The 24881-nt window shown below is 38.0% G+C and overlaps 3 protein-coding genes across 14 annotated transcripts in view; 1 reads left to right on the top strand and 2 right to left on the bottom strand.

The window, feature by feature from the left end:
• The window catches only part of caska (calcium/calmodulin-dependent serine protein kinase a), a 253773-nt gene that overhangs the window by 127823 nt on the left and 101069 nt on the right, over window positions 1-24881 (top strand). The gene's annotated exons all lie outside the window — the stretch shown is intronic.
• LOC108243546 (probable G-protein coupled receptor 82) lies at window positions 2853-15240 on the bottom strand. The gene is made up of 4 exons (XM_017429072.3): window positions 14847-15240; window positions 6069-6892; window positions 4512-4649; window positions 2853-4436 (listed from the first exon to the last, which is right to left on the bottom strand). The coding sequence occupies exons 2-4, from the start codon at window positions 6885-6887 to the stop codon at window positions 4194-4196; spliced, it is 1200 nt and encodes a 399-aa protein (XP_017284561.1). The 5' UTR covers window positions 6888-6892; window positions 14847-15240; the 3' UTR covers window positions 2853-4193.
• LOC108243547 (probable G-protein coupled receptor 34) overlaps window positions 19147-24881 on the bottom strand; it is a 10626-nt gene continuing 4891 nt past the window's right edge. Inside the window, exons 2-3 of the mRNA XM_017429073.3 lie at window positions 22060-22603; window positions 19147-20892 (exon numbers count right to left, since the gene is read on the bottom strand). Coding sequence (XP_017284562.1) covers window positions 20343-20892; window positions 22060-22580 — 1071 coding nt within the window. The 5' untranslated portion in view covers window positions 22581-22603 and the 3' untranslated portion in view covers window positions 19147-20342. The remainder of the gene's footprint in view (window positions 20893-22059; window positions 22604-24881) is intronic.

The following is a 24881-nucleotide window of genomic DNA, read 5'->3' on the forward strand; positions in this document are numbered from 1 at the left end:
TTGAAATATATGAGTTTGTATGTAATGTATGAATATAATATACAAGTTTCACTTTTTAAATGGAATTACTGAAATCAATCTACTTTTTCATGATATTCTAATTTTATGACCAGCACCTGTATATTTACAGGGTTCCTCTATTCATTCCTTCACTCACTATGAATTTCTTCTCCCTTGCTTTTTTGTTTTTTGTTTTTCTTTTTATTCTCTGGTTTGTGTTAGTCTTTGGGGAAGTGTACAGGGGAGACAGGGGGAGGCACACAGCAAGGTACAGTATCTCTTTCTCTGCACCCCTGTATAAGAGCTACCAAAGCTCCTATGGAGGACACACATCTAAAGGAACTACTCTTCATAAAACACTGTCATCAGGAAGTTCTCCTACTACACATCACACACACACCCCTCCAGCACATCTCCAGTACACACGGGAATCCCTCATTTATAATTTAGACACAATTACTGAACAAGGTTTGTGACACTTGGATATCAAATATTTATAGCCCGTTGTTGCACATGACAGTGGTTCTACAAACAACTCTTGTATTCTTGAAAAAAAAACAAAAAACATTGTGTTTTATTTACTCCTGCAAGCTGTAATACATAAAAAAACAGCACCTGAGACAGAATGTATAGAAAGAGAAGGTCCAAAAATGACTACAGCAGGAAACACATTTGAGCATGCAGGTCTGAAGTCATTACAGCAGAAAGGTTAAAAGGAACTGAGAGAAGCAGCTTTATGTTAAACACGCACCGAATGTCATGCCTCAGATATACTGTCACTTCTGCTTAGGCCCCGTCACACTGGATGACAACCATGGCATGCTCTCCATGACCTTCAAGGCTAATGAGACTGCACCAAGCTTGGAAAACCTCTTTTAATGTGAAGGCAATCATGACATGGTTAAACTCTTAGTACTTGCCAAATAGGTTTCTATTTTCTGCCATCGAAGATAAGAGTCAACCTAAAAAGATGAGATTGCAGCTAAGCAACTTTAGAACACACAAAACATGGCTATATCTCAGACCATTTTAAAGCTAAAATTTAGTGTGCTTGTCATCCTCAACACAATTTCTAAATGCTAACTGATGGCACTAGATATACTAGATATATATTTAAACTTTTGCCATTATTTATTGGAGTCAACTCTGACTATTAGAAAAATAATCTCATGAACCACTGCATGTTTTGTTTTTTTTTTTAAATTTCAGAAAGCAATCTTTGGATGCACATCTACAACTTATTTTGAATTCGTTTCTCAACATATGTTGATCTTAGTCTAAGACTTTGGCACAAATGGCGACGGGTGTTATGCATTCTGTTAAGGAATGCTAGGCATTTCATTTAAAAAAAGAAAAATCTCCCTAAGATGCTCTCTTGCCCTCTCTCTCTGCGCCCTGTACCTCAAAAGCGTTCTCACTATGATTCTACCAAATACGCCCGCAATCCTGTCACACCCAGGTCTCGCCCTGGTCAGGTGAACTAAAATCAAATCCCAAAACAATTGACATTTCATGAATGTTATTTAGTCAAACACATTGATACAACGTTCCAGGGACCCATTTTTCTGACCTAAAGCTTAAATAACTTGTTTTTAGCGTTTTAGTCAATAATTTCTGAAGTGGCTGATTTGTGGAGTGGAGTTGCCGTCCTGGGTTCATGACAAGCACTGTGCCCTGACCAGCCAAGAACGCTGCTACTGTCCGGTTGTTTACTAGTGGAAATAGAAGAAGAAGCCTTTTTTTAATATGAAGAAATGCCGGGAGACATTGCTGTAGTAATGGATATACAAAAATACCAGTATGAACCTGAACCGACTGCTGGATCTCCAGAATCAGATGAAAATCTTCAGATTTGGATTCTGATGATTACCAGGACCATCATGGTCGGCAAAACAATGCACATAACAACCAAATTGGGAATGTGGAATGGAGAGAACCGATTACCCCCAGATCATTGCATTGACATCACTACACAATGCTGCAAGTCAACATAAAAACGGCAGGAGAGAGCTAACGTTGCTAACTCAATGCTAACCGGATGTTAACTCGTTAAAAACATGAACGTGCTTGAGAATATCGTTCATGTGCTCGCACACCAGAGTAAACTAATCCACAGCAGTTTCAGACTATGACATTTGTTTAATCACTCATGGATTATCTATATTTTTTCATCAATAACAAACTGCTCTGAATCACAAACAGATCTCAGGCTGTCAGTCTGTAAGCAGCTCAGACCTTTTAATGACAGCGCATGTTCACAATGTCATGTTTGAAGTAAAACTTCCTGTTTCTCGTCTCCTTCTCTGTGGCGATGTCTTCCTCTACATTTGCCTTTCTTTTAAAATTAAAGATAGTTAGGACTGCTCGTGGCAAAAGGACCTGGGTTTTTTTGACATGAAGCCAGTCCACCGCATTAACGAGGATCAGAGCGGCGCTTCTCCATGAAGTGGTCCGAACCAGAGTTCTGATGGTAATTTTCACATCAGAGCTTATGGATGCATATCTAAGGAAGGTTTTTATCTTTCGGGAAGCCAAAAAATGAAACTTTAGTGGTATTTTCTGGCCAGTCTGAACAATTAATTCAAACCCACTAAACTATATTTTACGGGTATTCATCCACTCACTGATGAGTTGCTGAATAATTGTGAACCTCAGCGGCTCTTTGGACGTCACACATCACACCTTATCACAGTCTGCATATTTTTCCTATTTATAAGGGAGGTTTCTGGGATTCCACCATCAGTCCTTGTTTATAATTCAGATTCAAATTTATTAGCATGAGAAGAAGCAGGTGAAGGGCCATAATGAGAAGTGCGTCCTGCCTGGGTTCAAAAGACAAATAAACAACAGAGTGTGGTGCAGTATTTATTGTCACATAGAGAGCATAGATTAGTGGTTACAGGTGCAATGTATCATTTTAAGTTACGTCAAACTTTCATGCATACCCAATGCGGTATATGTGTGATGTAGCCATAATCTTGACATGAGGCCAATGTTTCTGATCTTGCTTCAGATTCTTCACAACCAAGTCACACCAGTGAGCTCTAACCCCATGTCATGGGTACGCTACAATTGCCACCCATTCCACCCAACACCCTGATTGGCTGCCACCACATTAAAAATCCTCATGACCTCTTTACAGACATTTTATACATGCTCAAAACCATCATGGACCTGTCATACTGTATCACATGTAATAGGGCACCCACCGCATCCAGAAAATAGAAAATAATAGTTTTGCTTTACAGAGAAAGAGCTGCTTTTAACCTTTGTGGACACAATGCTTAATAACCTTTAATAACCTTCTCGTTCTTGTTGTTTTGGGTTTTCTTTTTACATTTTAGGTGTAAATGCTTCAAGGTTGACTTGTAAGTTCTGAAAGCCTCAATTTATTCTTCACCAGGAAATGTTTGCATTCTCCATCTGTTCCTTTCAAAAGTTTATTGAAGATTTCAATGAAAAAGAGTAGTGTGTGATGTTGGGCACACAGCCTGTAGATCTATTACAGACTTATTTTGTTGCTTTTTTAGTGCACAGAATGGCTTGGTGCAATTCTGATTTTTTTATTATTATTCTTTTAAGGAACTGATTCAGAATGAAAAGTGCAGAATTTAAATTCTTCACATTGACGTTGTTCATTCAGGAGAGGTTCTCTCACATTAATCTTGACATCATCAAATTCATGTGCACATTCTTTTATCATAAACCATCTATTACATTGAAATAAAGTGACTAAGACAGATCTGTAATTATTTTTGTTTGAGCCTATAACATTTCTGAGGTCATTGAAGATTTATGTTTAACTTAGGTTTAGGCAGTACCAATAGTACCCCTACATTTCTGTTTGCTTGACACACCTTACTGCGTGTGACAGAGGCTGTGTGGTTATCTATTTTTACAGATGACTTCTTGAATCGAGGTCATATCTTCATCCCACTTCTGTACAGTGTTTGAATCTAACAGGCAGCTTTTTTAAAATAATGATTAGTTGTTATTATTAACTGATTTGTGAAAAAGGGTTTGGTTTGCAGGACATGGGATCCAATCACAATCACAGGAGACTCACCTAGGTTTCACCAGCGCATTGTGGGTGTGAACTGGAATTTGTTGACTGGAGCAGTTTACAAATATTTTGAGATGATATGGAATTTTTTACATAACAAGTGGTCCAGGCCTATTTTATTTGTATTCATTTATGAAGTCCTTCCAAACCCTGACTCCACTGTGGATGAGACTACATTTTCCTCCCCCAGATGTTCAGGCTTCTGATTGACACTTCCTGTTGTTGACCAAACCATGGGTTTTCTTTTAGAGTCTCCCTGATTGCATCTTAAAAGACTAAGGGTTTGATAACGAAAGGTCCTGTCCAACAGGAAGTACATCACAGGGTCAGTTGAGCCTCTAAGAACAGCGAGAAGGAGCAGGAAGTTCTTTACCTAAAGAGAGAGGAGTAGAGAAGGTGATGTGATCTGCATTTATCAAGAAAAAAAGGCACACATGTGAAAGATCACCTCAATGTAGATGTTGAGGGGATGACAGCTGCAGTCATCAGGGCCAGTGTAGTGCAGCAGGTCAGGTTGACCATGAGCCACAGTGATAAAGATGGGTTTGTATATGTGAAATGGCAGCAGGCAAACTGAAAGAACAATCTGCAAAAAGTTTGTTCAAAACAAATAATCACTCAAGATATTATGGAAAACAATTCTTCTATTTATTTTGATGTTTACAGCATGTAGTATATATCAATCATTGCAAAAACCATACTGTGCAAAAGTCTTATTCTCTTATTTCCTTGTTTTGCTTCAGAGTATTGAAGCTTTTTTTTTAAATCTTTCATAATTTGCTTAATTAATAGCTCATTGCACTTTCCTAACAATTTTTTTTCTTTATCATTGGTTGCTATTTTTTACTCATTGTCATTACAGTCCTTGTGTCTGACCATTTTCGGATTTTTTTTCTAAATCATTTAGACAATAAAGCTCCTAAACTCAAAAAAGAAAGCAGTGTTCTATCAACGTATGATAGAAATTTTTGGACCCTTTTTAAATAAGATCTTTTGGGCCTTAGTTAAAAAGACATAATTTGTTACCATTTCTTTAGATAAATCACATTTAGAATAAAAACACTCAAAGAGATATAAACTTGTATTTTTGCATAAACTGGTGATTTCCAAAGCTGAAAACTTGGCAGCAGGATGTATTGTGTGTTAGGTTGAATAAAAACAAGCAGCAGCAGATAAACAGTATCTGAAAGTCCTGTCTTTAAGACATGGTAAATTACAAATCAGCAAAGATCTGAAACAAGACCTGAAAGATAAATCATCATCCAGCCTTCAAAAATGCATCATTTTTTATTCATCTACTACAGTAGTGTCCAATCCTGATCCTGGGGGACCACTGTCTTGCATGTTTTAGATGTTTCTTTGCTTTGACACACCTAATTTGAATGACTAAGTGACCAACAGGCCTCTGCAGAACATAAAGACCTGCTGCAGTAAAACAACTAAAACATGCAGGGTAGTGGACCCCAGAACCAGGATTGGACACCACTGATCTACTGTAAGCCAACATTTCAGATAATAGCTCCTTAGGAATCCAACAGCTAATCCCTCTTTATTTTATTCATGTCAAATAGCCAATTATTATAGTTTTTTTTAAATGCAAGAAAACTAAACAAAAGAAATATTTGCTTTTATTCTGCTTCTATCAGTGTATCCAAAGATCCAAGTAAAATTTGACTTTGAGTTGTTTTGTGTATAGACGACCCAACTTCATTCTTTGGGTTTAGGAGCATTTTTGTGGTAAATGATTAAAACCAGTTCCTCTGAAAACTGACATATGCAAGGACTGGACTGAAATAAATTTCAAAATGAGCTAAAGTCCATAGAAAAGCCTCAGGAACCTACTGGTCAAGATACTCTTAAGATTTTCAAAGAATGTGGCTTTTGGAACAATATGTAAACTAAATTAATTTTGCTTCAAGCCTTTTGCACAGTGTTGTAGTTAATTTCAAAGTTGTGGAATTAAAAGAATGAAATTGTGTTCAGATCTAACCAAACTGGTAATCACCTGTATAACCACAATGTTCCTGAAGACTCGACCCAGCAGGCTCTGTGAGGTGCTGACTTCTGTGTTGAGGCGAGATCGTCTGATGTGCCTCAGCAATGTCACATACGACAGAAGCACCAACAGGTAGAACACAAAGAACACTGTTATGGTAGCGATGCTGAGACTTGAGGACACACTGCCTCCAAGTTCCACTGCAGGGCTGTAGCACAAATCCACACATTTACCTTCCCCTTGGTCACCAACCTCTCTGCTCTTCATAGCCTCATTCACCGAGTAGTAAACAGTCACCGGCACAATGCCCCCCACCGACACCACCCACACCGTGGCACATACAGCATTTGCAAAGGAGACCTGTGTGAGGCGGCTGAAGAAGCCATGAGGCAGTAGGCTGATGCAAGCACTTGGTCTGGAGGCGTGGGTGTTCCGAATGAGGACTGCGAAGCGGCTGAGGGCCACCCACGCAAGGATCAGAAGGCTAATGTAGATGTTGATGTGGAGCACAGGGGTGATTCCATGCAGGACTATCTGACACAGGATGCTTCTCAGAGCCCATGCCGAACCCTTAGCAAAGTATGCTGCAAGAAAGGGTGTGATGATGGACATCAACAGGTTGGAGATGCTCAAGTTGGCTAAGTAAACGTGGGTGGGAGAGATGGATGAGATGCGACGCAGGAACACCCACAGAGACATTGCGTTGCCTGGTAGAGCGGTGATGAAGAGGACCATGTAGATGGAAGGGAGGAAGAAGCTTGTTGCAGCAGTGGGACAGAGGGCGAAGGAGGAGTTATAAGATGGAGGTCTGAACGACGAGCTCTCCATTTGATCTGTAAGAATATAAACATCACTTAAGTTTTATTTTCAGAAAATCTCCTTCAATAAAAGAAGGGATGCACAGTTACTGATACCAGTATCAGGTATCCGTTTGATACCTAGTGGGTGTACTCATACTCGTAAAAGTATTCCAGTACCGCAGTACCTGATACCATCTTACAGCAGCATAACGTTCATGTGTGGAGGGGTTTCAAAGTAAATGGTGGCGACAAAAGTAAAATGTATATACAAACACTGAGGCAGCTAACAAGTTATACTATAACATAAAACTGTGGGTCAAGTCAAATGCAAATACCCAGCTAACATTAGCCCATGTAATTTTTCATAAACAAACAACCTAAAATTGCTAACTTTAGACAGGAAGTTGACCAGACTACATAATGTGCTAATCATCCAAGAGAAAGATGTTGTGTAACAAACTGAAGAGAGCCACAGAAAGGTTACAGCATATAATCTTTAAAGAATCAGAATTGAGACTTGTTAGGAACTGGAAACGAAACAAGGAATCGGAATCAGAACCAGAATTATTCACATTCAAACGTTGCCCCACCCTAACTTTGATGCTGACATGACCTCGTATGTAACTAGAGTCAGAAGTCGAAAGTAGTGGTTATTTTGCATGTTTCAAAATTATCTCTGTGAGAACTAAAATGTTTGAAATTAGAAACAGGATAAGGTGTTCTGTTTTTATTAATTTACTTAAATCAAGTACAGCACAAAAAACTGTTACATGGTAAAACAATGCAACTGTTGTTGTGTGCTGAGGATTTCTAGTCAGGCCTATTTAAAAACCCAGTTCTTTTTACACAAAAAACTGAATTTTCTAAAAACAGAAAAGTATCCTTAAAAATTCGACAATAAAACTAGGCATTTCAGACATACACACACATACACAAATTAAATAATACAAATAAGGACAAAAGAAAAATAGGAACACATGTAAGAAAATAAAATAATTTGAGGAAGGATGAACCCAAAAGTGAAGGCTGACACAAGGCGCTCAATTAAAACTTAAAGATCTGTTAAAAGAAAAAGGCTAGTGTGGCAGCAAACATGCAAAACCACAAGGAGAGCTAGACAGTGCATAGAAGCAACAATGATCCACTCAAGAGAAACTGGCAGACTATATGGACTAGGGTAAATTAGAAGATTGAAGATAGGTGACAAATACTGACAGGGAACAGATGGGTATAGCAGGCTGACTATGGAAAATCCTGACTAAGGAAGGAAAGGGGCTGATAGCACAGAGGAAAACGTAGGGAACAAAAACTGAACATAAAAAATCATAAAAACTAAAAAAGAAACTAAACTCAATAACAAAACAAATAAAACAAAACTGTTAAACACACACAGTAGAACTAACAACCAAGAAACAGATCCTGAGAAAAGTTACCAATAGGGTTTGTGTTGGACTGAGTGAACTCTGGTGCAAATTGCTGCTGCTCTCAAGTGCTTTTTTTCTTTTATTAACCTACTTTTTAACTGTATCTGTGATGGTTTTCTTATGTCTACTTTGCATTGGCCGTTTTATTTGGCATTAAACTATACTATACAAAAAAATCTCAAGTTTATGTGGCACTCTCTAGTAGCCGATTTGTGGCGTCCTAATTCCTCCACTGACTACTCCTGCTATTTAAATTCACGTGAGCCAGAATAGTTTGACAGTTTGGACTATACTTGTCTTCTCTGCTGTGCTGCTCCTGACAAACGTTTCAATTGCCCTGCTCCAATACTGGAGTGCTTAGTTTCTGAAACTCCACTTCATACCAGCTGTCCCACCGTAGACATTACACCTCTACCCAGACATCACTTGTCCTTGCTGAAAATATATCTGTTGTGGGTTGTGAAGTAGCTTCATCACTGATGACTCCACTTCCATCAACTCCATCTGGTCTTTGTCTTGCCATCAACTGAGAGAATCCCATAGGAGAGTAGACCACAGTGATCTAGCGGACCTAGCCAGGTCTGCTAGTGCTGCAAAGACAGGCAACCCCAGTGATCTTCACTTTGGATTATTTGACATTTGCTCACTTTTGGGCAAAGGACATATTCTCCAGGATGCCATCAGTAACCACAAGTATGACCTACTGTGTCTAGCAGAAACATGGCAACAATTGAATGACTTTTCCCAGGTGAATGACGCCACTCCCCCTGGGTTTGTTTCCACCTGTAAACCCCGTGTCTCAGACCGTGGAGAAGGTCTTGTGATGATCTATAGCAATATTTTGAAGTCTTGCTTGTTTCAGTGGCAAGTTACCGGTCATTTAAATCTATTGCCATAAAACTGAATGGACCTTTGCCAACCATAGTAGCCACAGTTTACAGTCCACCTAAATTCTGTTCTGATTTTTATCAGTGAATTATCTACATTTCTCACTCACATTTTTTTCCTCTCCAGAGATTATTTTGCTTAGTGTTTTTAATGTGCACTTTGGTAAAATTAATGACTGTTTCACTAAAGATTTTATATCCTGCTTAGACCATTTTGGGTTGCAACAGTTTATAATTTTCCCCAGCCATTCAAAGGGGCATACTCTGGACCTCTGCTGCTCTGGTGTGACTCCTTGTAATTCCTTAACCGTTCTCCTAACCATCTCTGATCATATGCTTATTTCCTTTGATGTTACCTTTGCTCTCTCCATATCTAAACCATCTCGTGGGATTTAATTTTGCAATAACATCAACTTAACTGGACTTGATAATAGTATTGCAAATCTTCAAAGTATCAACTACAAATCTATTGCTGATGAACTACTCTCCCACTGCAATAATTGCCTTCACAATCTCACAATCTTCTGGACACCCTGGCTTTTTAAAAAAACTTAGTGTATCTCTTTCACACACTCCACACCTTGATTTATATCTGAACTCCGTCAACTGAAAGCAAAGGGCCGTCAGCTGTAATGGCTATACAGAAAAACTGGACTCACGGAAGGAGGATATGTTTAAGAATCACCTTTTACTCTACAAGGGCTCAAGCTAATTCATTAATTTCTCAACTCGGATGAAATTACACATTTTATAAAATACATTAAAAATATGCGAGCAGGATCCGACACTTTCAACTGCTTTGCTCATGTGTTATCCATGAAGGAATAATCTGAAAATTCACAGCCAGTCAGAGCAATTCCTCAGCTTCAGCCTGGTGTGCGAACAGAAATTCCAGGAAGTTAAACACAGGACTTTCTATTGCTGCCTATTTTAAGAATTGTATCAGTTTAGACTGATTCTGATGATAATTTTTTGACAATAAATTAGTAACCAGTAGACCAATTTTAAAAATTCATATTATGTTGGATTTGTCTTTAAAAGATCTATCTAATGGTATCAAAATATGTTGTGTTTGATGAGGTTATCAAAATCAGGTGGCCTTGCTACTCATATACAGATTTTATCAGACAAGGAAATGGGAATACACAAGCATTATTAGGCCTGTCGCGATAAATCAATTAATCACACAATAAATTAAATTTTCATTTTCATTTGTCGGCATTATAGTTTCTTCGTGTCTCTCTCTCTTTCTCCTGAAGACACTGGAGGACGAAAGGCTCCACTCCGGTGCTCTTCACTGACCCCTCCCTTTCTCATTTCCTGAGCGTAAGGGGGGCGGGAACTATCACGTCAGGTAGCCAGCCAAGGCGCATCGTCTTATACCTCTGCAGCGTTAGCGCCCGAGAGGAGTGAGCAAGCTAAAAAAACACTGTTTGATATTGGTGAAAAAATGAAATGGAACTAGTTGAACGTAACAGCAGCGGTGTGGGAGCACATTTCGGATTTAAACCAAATGACCGAGGCGAACTACTGAACCTTTGCAAGCCGTTGTTATGTCGAGCTGCGTTCTCCCATTAGATACGGTTCCCCCTACGTCTCCGCGCGTGCTTGTTCAGGGCTCGTAACCGCCACGTGGTCTCACGCTGCAAAGGAACTACAGACACCGTGAAAGTTCAAACAATGTGTTTTGGCGAAGTTGACCCTCTCTTTTGCAATGGGTATCTGATGGGTGATATAAGGCTGTCAGATACTGTTTCCCCAGATTAACAGAGCATCTGATGGGGCGTATAAACTGTTTATGAAATGTTTTCACAAGAAAAACTAAAATTGTTTTTTTTTTTGAGTATCATACACATTCTTGCTTGACATTTTCTGTATTATGGTATTATAAGCACATTTTATTCCTAAAAGAATGATGTTTTATAATGAGAAATATTTGCCCCTATAAACAATTCTGTTAGTAGATAAGTATTTATTTATTTGTTTTTTTTCACACATTGTCTATATTGTCCATAACAGAATCTGTCTATCTATCACACTAGAAAAACAGTGGGTTAACTTCGCCGAAACACGTTGTTTGACCTTTCAGTGTCTGTAGTTCACTTGCAGCGCGAGCACAGCGCGGCGGTTATGAGCCCTGAACAAGCATGCGCGGAGATGTGTGCTTTTGTTAGTTTGCACTTTTTGTTTCTAAAACTGCCAGTTTTGTTTGTCTTCTCTATACAAAACTAATGATTATTATTTTCTGAAGGGCTATATAGTTTACAGACTTAATAATCCGTACTATTTTGGTTGAATGTAGTTTTTATTTCCGTTTATTTATTTTTTTTGTATTTAGTTTTTATTCACGTGCATTTTTTGTTAACGGAGACCGACAGTCCATTTTATTTTTGTTTTTGGTTGTTTTGTTTATTTTGGGTTCCAGTTCCAGTGTTAAGTGTTCTTTTGAAAGTAAAGTTTATTAATCTTTGAGAGGATGTACTTGCACTATTATGTCATTATCATTAGATTAGTTTAAAACGGCCTCCAAATGATATTATCATTTATCACAATAATTTTGGAGACAATTAATCGCCCAGCAAAATTTGTTATCCTGACAAGCCTAAGCATTATTCCACTTGGTTAACAAAACTGCATCCACCTCTCTCTCAATTCTGGCTTTTTTTAATACAAAAATCGATAGTATTTATCAGCAATTAGCTCCTCACATTTTGTCCACATCTCCTTTCTCAACTTTTCAAATCCCTTTTTTTCACAGACTCTCAAACTTTTCTTAGCAACTGATATCTCTAACTTTTTAAGGAAATCAAAACCATCTACTTACCAGCTTGATCCCATACCCACTAATCTGGTTAAAGCTTACATTCATTCCCTGACTCTAAAAAGTGACATTGTTCATTCCTGCCTTTCCTCTGGTACTGTCCCTTCATCTCTTAAATTTTTTGCAGTTATACAAATTCTCAAGAAACTTGGTGCAGACCTCATTAACTTTAATAACGTTCATCCAATTTCTAATCTCCATTTCCTTTTTAAAATTCCTAAAAAAAAAAGTTGGATCTCAGGTTCATGATCATCTCACTGTAAATAATCTCAGTTTCAGTTATCGCCCATTACATAGCACTGAAACAGCCCTTGTAAAAAAACACCAATGACCACCTCATGGCTGGTGATTCTGGACTATTTTCCAGTCTCATTCTTTTTGATTTTTGTCATCCTCATTGACAAGTTAGCCTCCATAGAAATATGCCACTAAATTGGTTTAAATTTTATCTCTCTGGTACTCAGTTTATTCAGCTCAAAACATTTTCATCCCAACCTTACTCCTTTTCCTCTGGCATACCCCAAGGCTCTGTACTTGGGCTTCTTCTATATATTATCTACATCCTTCCCCTTGGCAACATATTCTGTAAAAATAACATTCAGTTTTAGTTTTGTTCTGCAGATGAGATACAGCTTTGCCAATCAACTAAACCCAATTAATCTCTTCTTCCCACTTCCTTCACCAACTGTCTTTAGGAATTTAGGTCCTGGTTCTCCAACAACTTTCTTTAACTTAACAGTGATAAAAAAATCCTCCCTCTCCAGGATTAACAACTTCTCTTTTCACATTGACAACTCTTTAGTTTCTCTCTTTCTCCAAGTTAGGAGTCTGGGTGTTATTCTTGACAGCACCCTATCCTTCTACTCCCAAATTAATAATATCAGTCAGTCAGCTTATTTCCACCTACAAAACATCTCTTGTCTGCTTCCATCTCTTACACCTAACACCAATGGTGTTCTGGTCCATACTCTGGTCACATCTCATCTAGATTATTGTAATTCTCTTCTTTTTTTGTTTATCTGACAAGCTTCTCCATAAACTTCAGCTAGTTGTGGAATGCCTGTTTTGCTATTTTGAAAAGTTGATTTCATCCCTTCAGATATCGCATATTATTTTCTATATTTTAGGTAAGAACACTGCCCTGACTACTAATAACTTGAGTCAAAGTCAACTAACAAAGGCTGTGTTTTTGTCTTATGACTAATATATATTTTATCATTATAGCTTAAGTTTAGAGCATTGTCAGGCCCCACATAAGTCTTTCTGCACCATACGCTATTAACGTACATTGGTCTGACTTCAGTTTGTTTCTCACCACTTATGTGCCTTTGCTGTTTTTGATGTCAAAGTTTACATAAGCAAGCTTCTTAAAGCCCAGCATATTTTGTGATTTAAACATGAGGACGTTGTCAGGAATGGGTTCCTGTTGTTGCCATCATCGCTCAGCAGCTCATGTCCCCTAGATGTCATCCCACATTAGCAGAACCCAGTGGTGACTGAGTGTGGTAGACGTGTGGTTTAAAAACATCAGCATACAGGATATCTCCACAATCCACTGAATAATTGTGTTGTTGAGCATGAGGAATTTATAGAAACAAATCCAGTTTCACTTTGAGAATCTGGTCAAAACTTACAGCATACAGTATGTGATGTATGTTTGTAACAGTCTGATCTTGGTTTAAAGTATGAGCAGTATCTTCAAAAAGGTTGAAAAACAAAATCAACTGGACTTCTATTCCAGTTGTTTTTGTTTTCTAACCTTTTTTGAATTTACCATGGCCTAGATGACTGAGAATCTACACCAGCATATGAGCAGTATCAGTTATGACCAGGCGACTAAATACACACATTTTTGTCTTTTTACTCAACAGACCAACACAAAGAACTAGAAATATTCAGTTTGTGTTTAAAGTTAAAAAGTTGCGGATGTTATCAGCATATTAACATGAACTGTCACTGTGAGTGTCACCAACCGACAAGGTCTTGCCCAAGACTTATGAGTCAATTTGACATGAATTTCCTGGCACAAGAGTTTCTACAAAGAATTTCAGAACTGCCGTGCATGTGTGATTACAGGTACATTTTTATGTAGCTGCAACCTGAGCTCCAAGAAGTGTGCATTTCAGAAACACAGTGGACTAAGATCTGATCCATCCATCCATCCATCCATCCATCCATCCATCCATCCATCCATCCATCCATCCATCCATCCATCCATCCATCCATCTATCCATCTATCCATCCATCCATCCATCCATCCATCCATCCATCCATCCATCTATCCATCTATCCATCCATCCATCCATCCATCCATCCATCCATTCATTCATTTTCTTTACCCGCTTCTTCTTTTCCAGATCATGGGGAGCTGGTGCAAGAAGCAGGGGACACCCTTGACAGGTCACAAGTCTATCACAGGGCCACATAGAGACAATCAACCATTCACACTCTCACTCACACCTAGGGACAATTTTATATTCTAGATATTCACCTAACATGCATGTTTTTGGTCTAAGAGAGTAAACTAGAGTACCCGGTAAAGTAAAACTATGTGAGAACATGCAAACTCCAACCAGAAAGGCTCAACATTGGGAAGCAGTCTTGTGGTTTTCTTGCTGGTAGGCAACAGCTCTAACCCCTGCACCACTGTGCTGCCCCAGATTCATCATATTTTAAAAAAATCACATGGTAAAACAACATTTAAGTCTTCTATTTATCAGGTGTAAAATATATTATATGTAAAATTATATACCATAATCATTATGGTTTCTTAAAATTACTAATACAATGTAGCATTTCAGCAAATAATTTTGTTTCACCCACATAACTAACAGCTCACTTTGTGTTTTACATACCACTGACAGCAGCTCTGACAAAGATCCTTCCCTCCAAGTATAAATGTTCACAGATACTGGCAAAAAAAGGTATTGTTCAGGAGCCAACTCGGTTCTAAATGTTTCTGTAGCTACTTCCACTTCGTCTTTATACCAGCACATGTGATCATTACTGAAGTGGTTTCTTGTATGTGCGGTGTGACGTCCATCACCCTCTTTTTAAAATAGACTTCAACTTCCTCTGTCACTAAACACAACCACACAGAGCTCAGGTGCAAGTAAGCAAGCATGAGCTGCTCTGGTGCAAGATCATTTATATGTTTTGTGAACTTCCTTTTCCTTTTTTTCTGTTTTAGAATTCGATTGCAAAGAAACCTGTTTTTCAGTCATTCTGCCACACTTCACGGAAACTTTGTCCTCACACTTAAAATCTTGATTTTCTATTGTTTACTTATCAGAACCTGATACTAAGCCCAGAGACACCGTTTTTATTTGTATTTTTGTTACGAAGAAAAGTGTTTTTTTGAATTTATTAACTAATTGAGAGATGCATAGACAAAAATTTATGTCAAGCTTAAACGATAAGACCTAAATTATGGATTTACAGCTTTTACTATCAAATGAGTCATTTTTGCTCATTTGCTCTCTTAAAAATGTGTCCAGAGCCACAAAGCATGCTAGAGTTGTGCTAATCAGGTGGCAGCCTGCATGTCACTTCCAGCCCATTGGAGCCTCTTTTCTGCCCAGTTGTTGTGGTGACCCCTTGAAATAATTAATAGACTAGCAATCCTTGAAAGAATGCATATGACCCACTGCCTATGAACAAAGAATTTTAGACTACAATCGTCTCATGATGTGGAAGAACAGCGTTGTAGTTGTTTTGGTCAAGTCTTTTAAAGGACATGCTTATTGTCACTGCAAAGTTGTGACATCCTGATAGATGTGTTAGTGCTCACATAATGTGTGGAGAATCCCTCTCAGCTAATTCCACACCAAAACTAGCAATGGTATTGGCTAAAGTCTATTAGGTGAGGCAGCCATCTTGAATTGACCTTTTTTTTCCAAATGGTCATGAGTTGTAAATGTACATTCAGTGATTACTTTTCGGGAGTTTGACTACATTTTGTCCAGTGATATTTTTTTTGATATTTTGCTAATACGACAGACAAACAAAGACATGTACACAGACACAGAAACACTTTTCATACTTCGCTTACAACAGCAAGTGATTCAGATAATTCAGCTTGATAGTTGTTATGTAAATACTACAGAAAAACAACTGTTACTTTATAAAACATTTATAATAAATGGTTGATATTTATTGGTATCTTAGTTGTTAGGACAAAGGGAAAAAAAACATTAAGTTTCTTGTTTCTTTGATATATTTGCAAAACTGCACTTTCTGTTTTTTTCTTTTTGACAACTTGTCTTACACGTATTCAAAAATGTAGTTACTGTCACTGTCTGAATGTTGGACTACAAAGCAGCTAACAGGCTAACAAACTACTAGCATGATATGATCACTATGTTTTGCTCCTTGTGTCATAAAAATCATTTTGTCACAGACGTTTCATATTTGTATAAGAAAAGAGCAGGAAAACTGCTAAAACTAGCCTTTTCTGATGTGGAATATCAATAATATTCATTTCCATGTTGTTATTGGTCAAAGCTACAAAGAGTCATTGCACGTGGCCCCAGAACCACAGGTTGGAGGTTGAAGCTTTCTAAGAAAAAGTATAACCTGTTATATAACAGTTTTATTCTAGTTTTTGTGTGTGTTTAATGTGTTTTTCTCTTTATCAGTTTCTATTAGTCTTTATCTACCACTGTATCTGATGTCTCCAGTGTTTTTGTAAATCTATTAGAGCTGCTTTCAGTTGACTTAAGGTGGTGGTAAATACAGGAGGTTTGACTGATGGAAGAAACTATAGAAGACTCAGAAAACCCAAATTTCTCTGTGTTTGGTTCAGAGTTCTGCCTTTAGGTTCCAGCTGAAAAAATCAGAAGAGTTGTATTAGTTTTAAGGTTCCTTACTTCCATCCTACTGAAACGTCTATAATAACAAACACAGAGACAAAATGAATTCCATTTTTTTTAGCATTAAATGTAAATGTAAAACAGTTGTGACAAAAAGAAAATAACTTTACTTTAATTAACTTTTAAAACCATGACATTTGCAAAACAGTAATATTTTACAAGAAAAGTTGCAAATTGTCCTCACCGTGAGCTTATAAACACAATTTATATTTGAAATACATTTTTCTGAACATTTGGTTGACATTTTTTGTTAAACACTTTCCTCCTGAAGAGTCACACAGCATTTTTTTTATTTATTTAGTAGAAGTTGACAGTAGAGGTATGTCAGATGGACATAACTTTGTCTGATTTCTGTCTGCTGGTCAACAATATGTGTTAATGTACAAAACCATAAACACATTCAGATACAAACTAGATGATTAATTGTTCTACAATTTATGTATGTCATAAAGGAAAAAAACTATTAAAAAATGCATTTCAGTAAAAAAGAATTTTTTTATACATTTAATCGAAATTTATCCACCAACACCCACACCACATAACACAAAAATTAAATTCACACACGGACGTTCACGCATTACAAGAACTAGTTTAAAGCTCAGTTTACACTATTTAAAACTGAACCAAACCATGTTTATTGTTTACTATTTCTGAAATCTGGACTAAATTTCTGTCTAAACATAATTTATTGTAAGACAGTCTTCTTGTAAAAAAAAGTAAATATTGAATGGTATTGTTGTGTCAAAAAGCCTAACCACTGTCTTCAAGCCACATTTTTATGTTTCTCTACTTTCTTGTGTTCACATATAGTAATTAAATACAAATAAGTTCCAGAACAGCGGGTCTTTGTTTTGTTGTTATTTTCAGAAAATAAAAATGTTTAAAAATGTGACAGATGTTTTTGTCCATTGAAACTGTTTTTAAACACTTACATTCACCTTAATTTTGTTTTTTGTAATGACAGCTGAAATCTTTCAAAGGGGGTTGTGTGGAAAGGTTGTAAACAGTTAATATCTTACCTGTTGTAGATAGCTCTGTGATCGACCTAAGTTTGGAGAAGTAGTTTAGTTCTGACTGAACTGGTGAGCGAACAGCTAGTTTGAGCAGGACCAAGACCAAAGTGGATTGCTGCCATCTTAAAATAATTTGTCTCAAAAATGTTACTGTGGTTCATTCAAACATTATTTTAAAAACCTTTTATACACTAACCCTTTTTACATTACATAGATATTTGTGTAGAAATATAATATTCCTGCATAAAGTGCCCCAGGCTGCACTGGAAATACTATAGCTAGCTGCTGCTGTTTGCATTTTTCAATATCTTTAGAATTTTATGTAAATAATATATTTAATAATTCAATTGCTATTTATTATAAAATTGGATTTGCATGAACCAAAATGAAACTTTTAAGATTGGAGTTGTTCACTGTGGTCTTCATCATGACCCATCAGTCCAGTCAGATTTAAACTCTAATTTTACAAACTGAAATTGTTCACAGCCCTATCTGCAACAGGTAAGAAAAACTGTTCACAGTTTTTCCACAGAATCCCACTTGTTGAACTATCACTTTAAGCACAGTGTCACCCTACAAAACCTTTAACGTATGTCTTTCTGTTATTTCAGGTATGTCTCTATATATTTGAAGACTAGTTAGAAAGAATGAAAGAGGAAAGAAAGAATTGAATGTCTCTTTCTGCTTTGCCTGCATGGCAAGATCTACACTGTTGAATTCACTCTCTCAGGAATTATGTTTGCAGGAACAACATGACATAACCATTTTATTTTACCTTATTTTCTGCGCTATAGGGTGCACTGGAATATAAGATGCACTGTTAATGAGTGGTCCATTTTCAAAGTTTTGTCATATATAAAGCGCATCGTTGTGCACCTCCCAATTTTTGTAACTTTGCACTTGCCATGCTCTGTTCAAAATAGATGATTTCGGTGCTCTAGCGGAGCTGGTTCGCCTGTATCAACATTTATACGATCCCTCTATGAGAGATCATAAAGATAATCAAATGGTTCAAAACTCATGGAAGAATACTGCACCGACATAAGCGTCAAGTGTAAACGCCTACAGCACTCGCTCAGGTCCGCACACAGCCCTGTCAGAACTACAAAGCGCGACTATAACTGAGCCCTAATGCTGCAAGCGGTGTGGCTTTGTAGTTTACCAAAGTTGTACTAAAACATTATGACTTCTTACATATATAAGGAGCTCTGGATTATAAGGCGCTGTTGTTTTTTAAGAAAATCAAAGGCTTTTAAGTACGCCTTAAAGTCTGGAAAATATGGTAAGTTCTTTTTTTTTTTTTTTTTTTTTTTAATTTTTTACAGTTAGGCTAAAGTCAAGGGAAAGACCTGCTCTATCATTACCTGGTTTGTCCTAAGCCACACCAAATCTATAAAATAAGTTACAACCTCACTTTGTTTAAAAATACTTTAATCATTCATGCATTCACTCGAATGTGTGCAGTTGTGCTGAACACTGAACTAATTGAACAGATTTGTGCCTTTGATGGCCTCGAGGTGTACAGGTTAAACTTTTGATGGATTTATTTTATTTTATTAGTCCTAAAAAAGTTGCAGTTGGAACAAATCTTTAGATTTTGTTGCAACTTGGATTTGTTTTTGTGTCACATAAACCATGTTTACATGGCAATTAGGCAGACTGCCCAGTGCAAGAGTGGATCTTCTCCTTACTGCTTAGCCCATACTGGACTCGGATAGAAGTGATGATGAATGGAGGGGTAAGAATTATATTTCTTCTTTAGGAGGGAAAATAAGTTCCCAGCGAGAGCAGGTATCACCTTCAATCAGGGACAAACTGTCAGAGTAAAAATGGTTGAGGATGGTCGTGCAAATCTGAGCAGGGCGCCTGACCAGCTAATACCCCACTTGAAATGTTGTACAAACTGTTTACTTACAGCATGTATCAGTGAAAATTAAGGCCCTCCTGAGGTGTTTGGGTCAAATTGTCCCAAAGTTACGTGGGCTTTGTTTGCTCTCTTTAGGAGGGTGAAGGTAAATAAAATTTAAAGGTACTTCAAATCAAAGGAGGTCTTGCTGCTGAATTTACAGTGAAGGGGAGGAGATTTGAAAAAAACTGTCTTGTGTCTGAAACCTCTATCAGCTGAAGTATAAAAAAAGAAAACATACTGAAACGTTTCACCCCAGACGTGTGAGCCCACTGAATTTGTTAAACAGAAAACTTGGTAAACTACACAAGCAGGAAAACACCTTCAAACAACATCAGTGAATGATAAAACACTGATCAAATGGGCTTGATATGTTTGCCAAATAGCTGCACTTGAGAGAGCCCCTGTGGTAAAGATAGGTTTATGACCTTGTCTGTTGTTACAAAGTAACATAATATACATATTTATTTTACATATTCAAGGCACTGAGCTCCTACTTAAACTGCTGGCTTCAGGTTTATACTCCTGGTGCTGTTTTCTCTGAAGCTCATCCATTCTTTATTACAACGTTTCATGCGTTGTGAAATTGCTTATTGGGATATTATTTAACTGGCCATGGTCATTCCTTCCTTCTATATCTGCTATGGAGCTAGTTCTACTAACTCCAGAAATGTCCTGCGTGTGAAACACGCTGCTTATAAAGTGCCTAACCTCCTTCCTCACTGCAGACGACAACAGGAAGAACATGATGGGATCCAGGCAGCTGTTGAGGGCAGAAAACACCAAGGCAATCTCATTGGCTTTGTCTGCCACATTCTGCCAGTAACAGAATGTGTCTGTGATCTGGGTTTGGATGTAGAACACCCGGACTACGTGATACGGGACAAAACAGATGATGAAGAGGAAGAGGATGAAGAAAGACTTCTTGGCAGTTCGATTGTAGTGAGGTGCTGTGGGCAAGTCTGGTTTCTTTTGTGACCTCCTCAGGAGCTTATGGGCGATCCTTCCATAAAAGACCATCAGAGAGATGAAGACCAGCCAGAAGACAATGAGCAGACAGATGTTGATGTGGGCTTTCCACAGTTTCTCAACCTTTCTGTAGTGAAAGCACCTAAAAAAAACAAAAAAAAAAACAAGAAGCTTTTCAGATTATACTGTATAGCCTTTTAACCCAGTTGGGTTTTTAAAACAAAAACTGAAAGTCTAACTAAATATCTACCATTTATTTTGGATGAATGCATACCACCCACCACCTTTTATGTCCAAAGTTTAGACTAAGATCATCTTATGTTAAAAAATAAGGTTAAAAATAAGTTGTAGCCATTTTGGTCAAACCTGGCCAAACTTAGTTTAGTTCTGTACATTTAGTCATGCTTAGATCTGTTTAGTTTAGCTACTATTTTTGACTGTCTCAGCTCATGCTTAGATATGTCTGGTTTTACTTCGGCTGTATAGCGGGCCTGGGGTACTTTTAGATAGTTCGGTACCGTTAGTTTTAGTTTTAGCTTAGTTTAGTTCTGTACATTTAGTCATGCTTAGATCTGTTGGTTTAGCTTAGCTTATTTAGACAATTAGTTATCATTGTATCTTGTACCTGTCTGTAATTTTGTTCTTGTGTTGTAAAGCACTTTGAGTCAACATGTGCTGAAAGTACTATATAAATAAATGTACCTACCTACCTGGAAAATAACTTTATGCTCAGAGTAAGTGTTGTATATAAATTTTAGTTAGTATCGCATCAATTTTAGTTCAATATCTGTAAATTTGAATCAGTTACAGCCATTTTTGTGTTGGCTACTGTGTTAGCTGGAAAAATACTTCTAATAATTACTTTCTAAAAGTTTCATTAAAATTCATCAAGTTGTTCATGAGATATTTTGCTAACAGACAGACGAGGTCCAATAGATATTGGCAAATTTTTAAACAACGATCTTGTGCAATCTATAAGCGCTCAGAATGTGTTGGGTATCAGTCTCAGCTACTACCACACCGTATTTTAGGTCAGTCTCTTTAAAACTGATTGAGTTATAGCCTTTTTTGTTGTTTGAGATCAGTTGGTTGTGACAGACATCTTGAATCAGCTTGACTCCAAGAGTTAATCAGTTGTAGATCTACAGCCAATGATTATTTTTCTGAAAGTTTTGTTCAAATCCATCCAGTGGTTCGTGAGATAATTTGCCAACAGACAGACAAATGAACACACACAAACAGACAGACTGAAAAAATCATTACTGCCTGCCTTTCGACAATAAATATGGAAGATTGTATTGTGCCTTACATGGTTGAATCTGAGGAATTCGTTGAGATCACAAATGGTACTAAAAGACCAAAGGCCATGATCCAAATGACGACACAGAGAACGGTGCTCCATGTTGTGGACTGCAGCCGGCGCCGCATCCCTGTGTTGCCGTAGATCTTCATGTAGCGATCAATGCTGATCAGCCCCACCAGAGTAATGCTGATATACATGTTCATGTAGAAGAGGTGACCCACTGCCTTACACAGCACGGGGCTCAGTGTCCACTTGTTCCCCAGGCTGTGGTAGTGAATCCTGAAGGGCAGGCAAACCACCAGCAGCAGATCTGCGAAGGCCAGGTTCATCAGGAACACCCGCACGGAGTTCTTCTTGGAGGGAACGCAGAAGAAAACCCAAAGAGCCAACAGGTTCCCAGCGAGTCCTAGGACACAGATTACAGAGTAGAGAACTGCCAGTGGGATTCGTAAGGTTTCATTGTCCACACAGGAAGGATTCCCAGCACCGACTGTGGCAGCTGGGGTGGAACTGTTTGCTGACATCATTTTTTTTTTTTAAATCTTCAGCCCTGTGAACAGATAAAAAAAAAAAAAAAAAAGGAGTGAAATGTTTCGGATGAACTTCTCATGAAATGTTATGCACCAAACCGGTCTGAAAGCACAGGTTTATATATATATATTTAAATGTAGTGCTCCTGATCGGTGAAAAACTGGCCTAGTCGTAAAACTCACTCACCCCTCCAGTTACAAAACCCTTCACCCCTCTTCCTCAAGGTTGCACCTCAAAAAACTCACATATTGGGAAATTATTCTTTATGCTAACAGGAATCAAGAATCTTGAACTCTTATTGGTTTGTTTACAAAGGAAAACAGAAACAGACATCCTGTCCCCATCTGAAGCATTAAAGTGCCAGGAGAATCGGATTGAAACCTTTTTTTTTTTAATAGCTGACAAAACAAGCCTGTTTTTTTAAATTAGAACTTTATCATTCCAGACTCTCTTCAAAAGAATAGCTAAGATATTTAGTTTAGATTCTTTTTTTCAAGATTTTATATATATATATATATATATATATATATATATATATATTCATACACACACACTCACCAGCCACTTTATTAGGTACACCTTGCTAGTACCAGGTTGGACCCCCTTTTGCCTTCAGAACTGCCTTAATCTTTCATGGCATAGATTCAACTAGGTACTGGAAACATTCCTCAGAGAGTCTGGTCCATATTGACGTAATAGCATCATGAGTTGTGTTCAAGAAACCAGTCTGAGATGAGTCGCGCTTTATGACATGGCGTGTTATCCTGCTGGAACACCATTGTACCACCACCACCAGCCTGAACCGTTGATACAAGGCAGGATGGATCCATGCTTTCATGTTGTTGATGCCAAATTCTGACCCTGCCATCCAAATGTTGCAGCAGAAATCGAGAGTCATCAGACCAGGCAACATTTTTCCAATCTTCTATTGTCCAATTTTGGTGAGCCTGTATGAATTGTAGCCTCAGTTTCCTGTTCTTAGCTGACAGGAGTGGCACCTGGTGTGGTCTTCTGCTGCTGTAGTCCCTCAAGGTTTGACGTGTTGTGGGTCAGAGATGCTGTTCTGCAAACCTTGGTTGTAACGTGTGGTTATTTGAGTTACTGTTGCCGTTCTATCATCTCGAACCAGTCTGGCCATTCTCCTCTGACCTCTGGCATCAACAAGGCATTTGTGCCCACAGAACTGCCGCTCACTGGATATTTTCTCTTTTTTGGACCATTCTCTGTAAACCCTAGAGATGGTTGTGCGTGAAAATCCCAGTAGATCAGCAGTTTCTGAAATACTCAGACCAGCCCATCTGACACCAACAACCATGCCACGTTCAAAGTCACTTAAATCACCTTTCTTCCCCAATCAGATGCTCAGTTTGAACTGCAGCAGATCATCTTGGCCATGTCTACATGCGTTAATGGGCAGTTGGACAGGTGTACCTAATAAAGGCTGGGGAGTGTAGTATATGTGTGTGTATGTACCTAAGCTAGAATCCCTCATCTAACTTGAAGTGATTTTTTTTATTTGTAAACTTATCAGTCACCTACATAGACTAAAACAATAATTGTCAGGTCATAGGATTCCTTCTATAGGTAACTTTGTTTAAGACCAACTAGCCAAAGTTGAATGATTTAAGAACAACCCTGTGAGATTTAAATGGAACTATTTCAGCCAGTGCCAGGTTAAATCTTATTCTTATAGCATGGTTAAAATACTTATTTACTCCAAGAAAGATTAACTTGGGTTTCACTAAAACTTGGGTTTCTTTTATTGTTTATTTGAGGCAAAATCTGGAGGTTGTCACACAAACCTCCTCCCTTGTGTCATGATTCAGAATGATTCCCTGAAGTCTGATTGATTTTGAGACCGATCAAAAACCTGTCGGATTGAATAAGAAACAGGAAACACCCACGAAGCCACGCCCACCTGTGTTACTCAAAAGTGATTGCTGGGCGCAGTCTTCTCTTGAAAGGGAGAGGTTAAGGAGAATAGTAAGGAGGGTAGGACAAGATCAGAGCCTTATAGGAATATTGGGAACTTAAGGAAACATAAAAAAACATTTATGAAATAAGGAAAGCAGTATTTAGGTATCTTTATGATATAAAATTAAAAAAATAGAATTGAATTGATGTAGATTTTTGTAGCTACACACTCCTCATCGCCTCCTTCAGCCCACGCGGACACAGTGCACCTCCTCATCACCTCCTTCAGCCCACGCGGACACAGTGCACCTCCTCATCACCTCCTTCAGCCCACAGGGACACACTGCACCTCCTCATCACCTCCTTCAGCCACACGGACACAC

Source organism: Kryptolebias marmoratus, linkage group LG6 (genome assembly GCF_001649575.2).
Source record: "Kryptolebias marmoratus isolate JLee-2015 linkage group LG6, ASM164957v2, whole genome shotgun sequence".
Lineage (NCBI taxonomy): Eukaryota > Metazoa > Chordata > Actinopteri > Cyprinodontiformes > Rivulidae > Kryptolebias > Kryptolebias marmoratus.

Excerpts from the sequence above, each read along its gene's own strand:
- LOC108243546 (XM_017429072.3), bottom strand. The coding sequence starts at position 6,887 with ATGGAGAGCTCGTCGTTCAGACCTCCATCTTATAACTCCTCCTTCGCC. Across the intron at positions 4,650-6,068 it reads GGAACATTGTGGTTATACAG|ATTGTTCTTTCAGTTTGCCT; the intron begins GTGATTACCAGT and ends AACTTTTTGCAG. Across the intron at positions 4,437-4,511 it reads CCCTCAACATCTACATTGAG|GTAAAGAACTTCCTGCTCCT; the intron begins GTGATCTTTCAC and ends CTCTCTCTTTAG.